Source organism: Stegastes partitus, unplaced genomic scaffold (assembly GCF_000690725.1).
Source record: "Stegastes partitus isolate 25-593 unplaced genomic scaffold, Stegastes_partitus-1.0.2 Scaffold1054, whole genome shotgun sequence".
NCBI classification, from domain to species: Eukaryota; Metazoa; Chordata; class Actinopteri; family Pomacentridae; genus Stegastes; species Stegastes partitus.
In genome coordinates this window covers 210300-221235 of record NW_007578785.1, presented here as the reverse complement: position 1 = coordinate 221235, position 10936 = coordinate 210300, and the positions used below count along the sequence as shown (strand labels likewise).

Genomic DNA, 10936 nt, shown 5'->3' with positions numbered 1-10936 from the left:
AGGTTTTTGACACTTCCGGGTTGGCTTCATTTTTCAGGGCCGGTTGCTACGTCCATCTTTTATACAGTCTATGATCTGACCCCAACCCGATCTTTGACGTCAGATCCTTAAACATCACTGTCAGATGTGAATACTGTTGCTTGCTAGTAGCTAATGACATGCAACAGGACTTGTAGATTGGGTGTAATCAGTCAGTAGTTTGTCTGATTCCAACAGAAGGACCGATCTTGATTATTAGTCCCTCACACCATCTCCACTTTCACCTTCCACCTCTCCACACTTTTCATTTCCCACAACACCCACATTCGTTTGTCCTCGCCTCCACCTTATCCTCCCACCATGTAAATCAGCTGCGTCCTTCACCTCCCTCTTTCTCTTGGTTTGATTTGTAACTTCAGTCTTTGTTTTTAATTTTCTTTTTTTCCCCCCTTTTTTCTTATGTGTAATTCTCTGTTTTGTCGTTTGTTTGTTACGTGGCGGTGGTTCACTGTTGGCTGGTTGTGTGTGTGTCGTCACGGTGGGTGTTATCTAGGTTTGGCCAGCACAGTCATTTGCACTCAACAGTTTCAAAAGATACCGCTGGCTCCCCCGGCGACGGTTGCCCCTGCCAACGCGGTAGTCAACGGCAACGACACCACGTTCCATCAGATCCATATCCTGCCTCCACCGCCTCCTCCTCCACCACATTCCCATCAGCCACTGCTTCCACTTTTCACTTCCTTTGGCTATAACAGGTCGCCCGTGACAACCCCACAGGGAGACACACCCACTGCCCCAGGTACACGCCCACTTTTCATTATTATTATTATTATTATTATTATTATTATTATTATTATTATTATTAACAAAGCTTCAAGGGATGCTTTCCTCTGCTGTTTTTCTTTAACTAGTTGCAAGTAAAAATTAAATTTCTGATTGGCCAAGTAAGATTCTAATCGGTGTTTTTAAGAAGGCATCCATTAAAGTTTTCTGTTATGGATTATTATTTATGTAATTTTATATGTTGCTCATGCTGTCTAACTTTTCTTTTTCTGTTGTTGCCGTCCTCATCTTCATTACTGAGAGCAAAAGTTAGCTGTTGGAGAGAAGTGTTTAGGCTACTTCTGGTATCACTAGTGTAGCTCACTTTGTGGGTAATGTGTGATCAAAGATGAAACATGACAGAGAAATATTTTCTGGTTATTGAACTACAAAAGTGATGCATGCAAAAAAAGAAAAACTGTATGTATAAATTAAAGACTTTAGTTGTCATTTCAAGTTAACTTACTGCAGTTTTGTTTACTCTAGGCCGTATACATGCACATCTCTTAACCAGATCACAAATCTGATTGAACCCATTTTGCTTTTCCTGGGTTACGTGCATATCTGGGTTAGCCCTACTCCAGTCAACTGAAGCTAATTTTAGTCACGTAGCACAAAGTCAGTTCAGGATTTTAGGTCACTAAAGCTGTCATCATCAAAGATACCAGAGTGTCTAAGAAAAGCCACAACCCAGCATACATTAGAGACTAACAAGACGCAATGCATTCATGTAACATAGCATTGGTTTTTGTATTATAACCCTCTGAACCTCAAGCAATTTCTGGCTTTTCTTTGCTCCTGTCACATTTGTACTAACTGTGATTTCATTTCTTACTGCAATATAAAGTCTTGCACCTCTATGCAGACAGCATAACCATGGCTCATTGGAGAGAGAAATAATTACCATTAATTGTGAAAAAAAAGTTAAATATATTTATTTAAAATGTATTTTTTAAAATAAAAAAATGGAGTCAACATCTGCAACATTTGTCCAAGAGCCCAAAGGTGTTACTAATACTGGAAAAACAAAGTGGCATCTCTACATACTTTATATTTTCCTGTTTACATTTTCAATCTGTTTCCATACTTGTCTCCTATCTGCTCTGTGGAAACACAGCCTGCAGTTCAGCCCAGTTCAGCGAATAAGTCCTTGTATTTTTGTCTTTTGACTTTTGATCGCAGCTAATAGCTTCACAGTCATTTATTAGAATTTCAATCTCAGATTTGGTTGTTGCACATTTGTTTCAGGAGTTAAGGAGTGGAAAAGCCAATGATTCTTTGTGTTTTTACAGTTTCTGGCTTTGATAAATGACGGACTTTCCACGATAACATGGCTTTAAACCCTGCCAGCTAATTTTGGGTTTCAGAGGGTTCAGCTCGAGCCACTAATCTGTTTTTGACCCCTGAGCCCAAAGATCATCACTGCCTTCTAAATTAATGTTAACCCAAAGTCAGGCACAAAAAGCAAATTATTTCAATGCTTTTTTTTTGCATTTGAGTAGAAGAGGAGAGGATCAGCCGATAAAGTACTGCTGAAGTAGTGTGAACAATATCAAACAATAATGAAAAAAAATAGGAATTGTTTATAATTCTCTCTTTTCCAGGAAGAGAGATCTATTTAAGTGGGAAGAAAAAATGAAAATTGACCATTTTTACCACAGACCTCTGTTCACCTCGGTTGGTTTGTGCTTCAGTTGAATGTCTTGGTTCCTTGTTTGGTTATTTTGGGTTTCGTTGTTTTTAAAAATATATATATTTAGTTGTGTTTTTTGTTGTTCCTACTTTTCCCCTTCTTTCCTTTTTGTTCTTCCCTCTATATGTCTGTATCACCAGTGTCCCAACCGCCAGGACAACCCTGCTAGTTTCTAATACAGATACATCCCAGACCACTACTCCTTCCTGACCAGAGTGTGTTTTCTGTTCTGTGCTCGTGTTATTGTCACATCTGATCATTTTGACATCCCTTTTACCCACCTTGCTCTTATACCCTCAATGTGTGTGTGTGTGTGAATGGTGGTGAAAGATGGGTATAAATAAGTCAGTGTCTATACAAAGCTTTGGAGAGGTGGAATCTGTTACGAAGGTGCTGAAACGCAGTTTACTGTAATTTGAAACGACACCAGTGAGTCTTAGTGAAATTGTCATTATCACTCTGAGGGGAAAAGACACATTTGTGTTCTGTAAAAAAGGAAAGTTTTTGTTTTAATTTGTCAGAAGTTTAGTCAGAGATGTTGCTTCAAAAGAAAAGCTCTTCTCAAATTAAAATGGGTGATATTTTCATTCAGTATTCATTAAGACAATGTTAATTTATTCATAATGACGTGACATGATATAAGAAAAACATGCTGACATTATGCACTACATGCAAAAATGTGCTAGTTCCAAAGTGCAAAATGTCAAGTGTTGCATAAGAGACCCGAAAGCATTGTTTAGAAAATGTCACCCACTACGTTGTGCAGGTAAGGCATTCACTGGCTGAACTCTGTACTTTCTACTTTGTGAATGGGAACCTTCACTGGACACCATTTTGTTACCTCCAGGAGAATAAATCCCTTTAGACCCAATTCCCCGTCACACAATACGTCCAAATTTGGGACTTCAGCACGATAAGTACATCGGCTCAGCACGTTTGTCTGAGCCTTGATCGCATTGGTTGAAAACAGCAAATTTTTACAGTCATTCATTCTAAACCAAAGCAATTGAAGGTCTTTGAAAACAGACTGATCAGTATCTGAGGTCACTTGGAGGGATGCAAAATGGCCACAAGAAGGAGCTGTGACATCACATGAAAGCAAAAGGAAACTTTTTGATGTGTGTGTTTCTCTGGAGCACTGTTGGTCACACAGATAAACCATTAATAAACCCTTACTAAGATGGTTATAATGGTTTATGGCACTCTCCAAATGCACTACAGCAGCCCCATTCTGAAAAGCCCGACATATATAATCACACACTTACGGATGCATTATATATGTATGTGTATGTGCATTATGGCATATATGTGTATATACACAGATATTCATGTTATGGATTTATTTATGTACTATGGGTATATAAATGTTTTCATATATCTATATATATATATGCTGTATTTTTTTCTGTGTGTGTGTGTGTGTGTGTGTGTGTGCGAGCATGTACGTGAGAGTGAAGCGTGTACGTAAGCTTAAAATTTATATATATCCTTTAAAACCTCCCTTATCCGCCTTTACTCTATCATCCCTCTCTCCTACTGGCCCGTCTGTACTTCCTATCTTTGTCAAGTTTGGAATTAATTTAATTAACCCCACGTTACCCTTTCCTTTCTAAAAATATCAGGGGGGAACCTAAGGCAGATTACAATGCAAAGCCGGCCATTACAAGTGATTTTATAGATCGAGGCGCTTTAAAGTTTTGGTAGTTGCCAGTGTTTTATTAAGTAACAGTAGGAGCACTCACAGCCATTATGACTGATGGGTTTCAACTGAAATCTATAAAAATATCAACAATTAGCACTGCTTTTAAAGGTTACCAACTGAAATGTAAATTGTGACCTTGGTAATAAGTGAAGGTCATGAAATTTTGTACGAAACAGTTCTGACAGTTGCATTAGGAATGTCCAGTGTAGACCATTTTAAATCTAGTGAAATGTAAAATTTAATTTAACCTCTTTGAAGTGATACACTAACCTTATATGACACTAAGTATGTGACAAAATCAAAAACCAACTGTAAGTGCTAAATGCCATGTGCAATGTCTCATATAGGTGTTTTTTATTAGTACAGCACATTTGTGATTTAAAATTTATCTTCAAAGTCACAGTTACATTTGTGGTTTTATAATGGAGTCAAAATCTGATTTATTGATATTTAAAGTTAGTAATGGTTTTGAACTAATACTGAAGCTGCACTAATGAATATTTTATACGAACAGGAACAAGGATTTGCAGTTCCATTTATCTCTGTGGCGCTATTTAGCCTTTTTTAGCCAATTGTTTTGGCTTTACAGCAAAGTTAGCAGCTAGCTTGTGAACAACTAGAAGCTGAAGAGCCAAATAATTTACAAACACAAATGTAAAATACTGCCAATACTGAACTAATAGGTTGCTAAGCAACAGGTTGCTAATACAACAATAACTCTGTACCAGTGCCCCCACATGGCCAAAATACTTTCTGCCTTAAATGCAAATCTTAGATAGCAACAGCAGCAGCAGGTTCCTTGGCCACTTTAGGGTCGGCTAGCGGCTAACGGTGGTGTTCTGTGTTGAAGGTTGCCGCGGCTCAGAGGCAAGTCCTCACAGTTCTCCCACCCCATCCAGCGGGCCCCATGGAGGCTCCAACGAAGAGATCTGGGTACTGCGCAAACCCGTGGCAGGTAACTAAGCCGCGCTGCGCTGAGCCCTCAACCCCCGACTCCTTAAAGTCTGACCAGGGGTCAAACAGTATCTGACGTCCATTCAAAAAAAATAAATACCGTTTCTACCAGGCACTGCCATTTGCGAGTGCCCATGGTAGGTAAATGTGTCCAAGAGCAGAATCCTCCTATTCGCTTGTTAGAGATGATGTCGTCTGCAGGCTGTCAGATACTCTTTGACCTGCTTCTGACAGTCTCCCATGTCCTGCTTATCCCTCCATCTGAAGCTTAGCTGAACTCAGTGGCCTTATGTGTAGGACTGCAGCCATCTGCATCGGTCTACAGTCTGTGTGTCGTGTGGAGACAAAAGGAGAGAGAAAGAGGACATGATGAGATGATGTGTGTGTGTGTGCGTCCGTGACGTGTGTGAAACCGTCTTTATTCCACTTTTGTGTTCGTCACTTAGTCGACTGTCAACCGTCTGTCCGTCCTGTCCATCCAACCACACGCTGCCCAGTGCATTTCAAAGGAGAGTCACATCTCTGACCATGTTGCTTTGGATATCAGCTAAACCACTCAATGTGTGTGTGTGTGTGTGTGTGTGTTTGCGGGTGTGTGTGTGTTTGTGTGTGTGTGCCTGTATGCATCCATCTGTTTGTTGCATGTGTGCATTTGTATGAAAAAAAAAACGATGCATATTGTTTGGGTGGTTGCATGTATGTGCGAATGCATGTGTACGTTCTTGTGCGTGTGTGTGTGTGTGTGTGTGTGTGTGTTCGTTGCAGGTGGAGACCGCAGCAGCGTGGGTAGTTCGGGCAGCGTGACCAGCGTGAGGTCGTCGGGCAGCGGTCAGAGTGCCGGCAGTGCTGCACACATCCTTCATGCACAGGCTGAAGGAGTGAAGGTAGGACGCTCACACACACACAGACGCACTACATGATGCCTGTTAGCTTAACCGTAACCACATTCTAACTCTAATCCTGAAACCTCAAAAAGTAGTCTGCACCATAGACTGTATAAAAGATGGACGTAGCAACCGGCCCTGAAAAATGAAGCCAACCCGGAAGAGTCAAAAACCTGCAGCATCACTACGTCCACTAGCTGCTGGCTCCAAAAAGCCCTGGCTCCCATAGACCAGATCACCAAATACTGCATTCCTACAGCTCAGGATTTTGTTTTTGTTAGTTTTCATGGTCAAATCCAGAGATCGGGTGGCCAATCTGAAAATAAACCAATGCTGAATTTTTAAAAAATCGTCAACATTTTGCGGGGCAAGGGGCGTGGCTGGCTTGATTGACAGTCGGCATCGACCGTTAACATATCACCCGTTTACATTACGTTCCTTTCTCTCTGATAAAAACAGACATCTGCATACTGCACATTTTCAGCGGCTGTCCTGTTAAGAAACTGCAAGTGAGACACTTTCAAACCTCTGAAAACATCCACGCAGCAAAACTGTGCATCCCTAGACTGACTGAAAGCCTCCCGTCTCTCTTTGTCTCACTTCAGTTCTCATTAGCTCGAGGCAGATTTTTATTGCGGTCCTGGAACCTTCAGCATCTGTGTCTCAATGTGATTAATGAAGGAAAAGGGTTTTTTTTTTTTGCCTCAAAAGTAGGATTAGATGCTTTGATGTATCAATTTCAACACATTTGGAGCTCTTCAATAGTGTAAGATGACTTCTCACATGTGAGAAAAGGTTCAGTTCAAAGAGAAGGAGAGGACCCAAAGACAGCCTCTATTTGCCAGATCAAAAATTTGATTATATCCATTTTTTTCCAGCATTTCCTGCAACTCTAGATTCTCAAGTAGAAAGAAGCTCATTTTATTCATGTAGCTTAAAACCAATTAATAATTTCAAGACTCTGAAAAAAAACAACAAAAGTCACTCTATCTGTGATCACTAGTGGCTGCTGTTGAGCAACGTTACACAGTCTTGTTTAAAGGACATCCATCCATTATCTATACACCGCTTAATCCTCACCAGTCTATCACAGGGCCACACTTAGAGACAGACAACCAAGCATTCACACCTACAGACAATTTAGAATCACCAATTAACCTCAACATGTTTCTGGACCTTGTGGGAGGAAGAACCCGGAGAGAACCTACGCTGCACGGGGAGAACATGGAGACTCCATGCAGAAAGATCCCGGGCGTCATAACCGGGACACGATTTTCTAGCTGCGAGGCAACGATGCTAACCACCGTGCCACCTTGCAGCCCCGTTTTAAAGGACATAATATCCCTAAACATTAAATAGTATGACTGAGTATTACTCTGGAGTATGGAGCATTTAAAAATCTTTCAGGTCTGTTTTCTTTTTCTTTTTCCGTCAGCTGCAACTTTCACTAATTTGATTGACTGTTAGTGTTCTCATAACTCTGACTGTACAGTGAGCCCTCGCTATAACGCGCTTCACCTTTTGCGGCTTTTTTTAGTGCAGTTTTTTTTTTTTTACAGTGTATGAACGTGCATTGTGTTCTGTGTCCTGAATGGCTGTAGGTCAATCAATCTCCTCCGTCCCTCATCTCTGTCCAGTACAGAATGCGTCCAGTTTGGCAATTTTACATGTTTGAAAATTTTCTCCACGACAAAACCCACAACGTCGGCGAAACATTCTGCACCGATGAAGTTACCAAAAAGCCAAAAAGGCAAAGGAAGATGGTAACTGTCGCAGAAAAAGTTTAACTTCTGGACGCCTATCGCGGGTTCTTTTTGGAACGTAACCCCGCGATAAACGAGGGTTCACTGTACTCTGAAACAGAAAGTTAGCAACATGGTGGAGTTTGTGTACAAATAGAAAAAAAGGTTAGAAAGTGGTCAGTAGTTGATTTATTGCACTATCTATCCAGAAACACAAATGACTGCTAATTTTGCCATGTGTTATTTTTCTTTTTTGGATGTGACAATACGCCACTATTAGGTAAAAATGTCCATTATTCCAACTTGTGACGATATGTTGTACTTTCAGCTTGTCTCACTGCTCCCCAGTGGTCAAAAAATGAATGAAGGCTGCTTTAATGCAACGAAATGTAAGTTGCTACATGCCTGATCGTGTGAATGCCTGCATGTGCTCATAAATATATGTGTCTGTGTGTATTTGCAGCTTCTAGCCACAGTCTTGTCCCAGTCTGCCAAAGCCAAGGAGCATCTACTGGAGCAGTCCAAGTCTGTGGACCAGCCTCCAGGTAGTACAGGGGTGACCAGGATGCGGATTTTCTTTTTGCGGGATGCCAAGGGGGGAACCCATGAGGTGAAGGAAGGAGAGTTGGGATTGGTTGAGGTGATGGGGGGGGGGGATGTAAGCCAATCAGAGGCAAGAGGAGGTCGGGTTATGCCTTTGCCAGCCTGCAAAATGAAAATTCGCGACTAGAAGAGAGCGGGATCTCTTCAGCCCTGTCCGTGTGCTTGACTTACTGTCTTAGGCATCACTCTGTATGACGTGAATCACGCTAGCAACGCTTGTCATGAAACTGGGGAGAAGAATTTTTAACGGAGGGGGGAAAAAAGATGAAAATCAGAGAGTATCGGGTTAGAAAAACAAGAGTCATAAATCACTGGTCTTTTTAAAAAATGTCATCATATCACTTCCACACACACAGATCTTGGCTTGTTCAGCAGACAGATGGCCAAGGCAGGGGATGTAGGAGGAAGTGTAGAAGGGTGCGATTGGTTAAGAGGGTTTTTTTCTCGTCTCGGAGAGCAAGAATTCGATTGGTTGCTTGTCCAAGGACCAGAAATGAGTTGGAGGAGGAGGAGGAGGGCAGAGGTCAGGGAGCGAGCCGAGCAAACTTGTTGATCGATGTGCTCGAATAGGGCCGACGGCTTGTAACGGGCCAACTGGTGTGTTTCTCCCGACAGGCTCCGTCAGCTCCTCTCGGACATCGAGCCAATCGGGCTGTCCACTCCACGAAGCGCCGCCTTACGACGCCACGGCAACCAGGAAGGNTACTGAATTTTTAAAAAATCGTCAACATTTTGCGGGGCAAGGGGCGTGGCTGGCTTGATTGACAGTCGGCAGCGACCATACAGACGAAGCGAGCAGAAGGTGGTAAATGTGGGCGGGCAGAGAGGGCCCTACAATATTGCAGTTCAAAGTAAAGAATAGAGTTTCTAATAATAGATAGATTCAATGCTGTGCTATAGTATATTCAGTGTATCTGGCAGTTGCAGCTTTTAGTTACTTTTATGAGGGAAATTTTATACAAGAAAAACATTTAATAGTAGAATAAAATATATTCGCAAAGATTAAAGTTCTCAGTTTTAGGTACAATTTGCTGACTATACTGAAACTTGTATTTCTTATAATGGAGTGGACGTACATGGAGACGACAGAGGTGAAAAGGTCACAAATCGCTGCATCGTTTTTACGGACATCAGTCTGGCTCTCCTCTTTAAAGACCTTGACTTCTGGATTAATTTCATTTGGACAATTCATATTGTTTGAAGAATTTCAGCTTTTCATTGCATCAAATAAGGATATTGTGCAATTTTAGCTCAATAAATGATGAACAATTCTGGAGTCAAAAAGATGGAAAAACCTCTCGTGAGGGGCAGGATCCTGTTTCATCACTCATAGCAAAAACATTTTCTGCTTTTACTACCAATAAATTTAAGACGAGCATTCATATGGGATTTTTAAACTGTTATACTATAATTACATGCACACAGATCAGTCTCAAATTAAAGGGAAAATCTGATGTTGAGTGTAAAAATCTAAATCCAGCTTGGAGATTTTGATCAATAATCATAATCGAAACACAAAGTACGTCGTTAACATATCACCCGTTTTCATTACGTTCCTTTCTCTCTGATAAAAACAGACATCTGCATACTGCACATTTTCAGCGGCTGTCCTGTTAAGAAACTGCAAGTGAGACACTTTCAAACCTCTGAAAACATCCACGCAGCAAAACTGTGCATCCCTAGACTGACTGAAAGCCTCCCGTCTCTCTTTGTCTCACTTCAGTTCTCATTAGCTCGAGGCAGGTTTTTATTGCGGTCCTGGAACCTTCAGCATCTGTGTCTCAATGTGATTAATGAAGGAAAAGGGTTTTTTTTTTTTGCCTCAAAAGTAGGATTAGATGCTTTGATGTATCAATTTCAACACATTTGGAGCTCTTCAATAGTGTAAGATGACTTCTCACATGTGAGAAAAGGTTCAGTTCAAAGAGAAGGAGAGGACCCAAAGACAGCCTCTATTTGCCAGATCAAAAATTTGATTATATCCATTTTTTTCCAGCATTTCCTGCAACTCTAGATTCTCAAGTAGAAAGAAGCTCATTTTATTCATGTAGCTTAAAACCAATTAATAATTTCAAGACTCTGAAAAAAAACAACAAAAGTCACTCTATCTGTGATCACTAGTGGCTGCTGTTGAGCAACGTTACACAGTCTTGTTTAAAGGACATCCATCCATTATCTATACACCGCTTAATCCTCACCAGTCTATCACAGGGCCACACTTAGAGACAGACAACCAAGCATTCACACCTACAGACAATTTAGAATCACCAATTAACCTCAACATGTTTCTGGACCTTGTGGGAGGAAGAACCCGGAGAGAACCTACGCTGCACGGGGAGAACATGGAGACTCCATGCAGAAAGATCCCGGGCGTCATAACCGGGACACGATTTTCTAGCTGCGAGGCAACGATGCTAACCACCGTGCCACCTTGCAGCCCCGTTTTAAAGGACATAATATCCCTAAACATTAAATAGTATGACTGAGTATTACTCTGGAGTATGGAGCATTTAAAAATCTTTCAGGTCTGTTTTCTTTTTCTTTTTCCGTCAGCTGC

At 41.2% G+C, this 10936-nt stretch overlaps 1 protein-coding gene across 1 annotated transcript in view; it reads left to right on the top strand.

The window, feature by feature from the left end:
• Window positions 1-10936, top strand: part of caskin1 (CASK interacting protein 1) — a 75680-nt gene that overhangs the window by 43035 nt on the left and 21709 nt on the right. The window contains exons 9-14 of the mRNA XM_008295515.1: window positions 533-778; window positions 5047-5151; window positions 5916-6034; window positions 8240-8321; window positions 8995-9102; window positions 9957-10006. Coding sequence (XP_008293737.1) covers window positions 533-778; window positions 5047-5151; window positions 5916-6034; window positions 8240-8321; window positions 8995-9102; window positions 9957-10006 — 710 coding nt within the window. The remainder of the gene's footprint in view (window positions 1-532; window positions 779-5046; window positions 5152-5915; window positions 6035-8239; window positions 8322-8994; window positions 9103-9956; window positions 10007-10936) is intronic.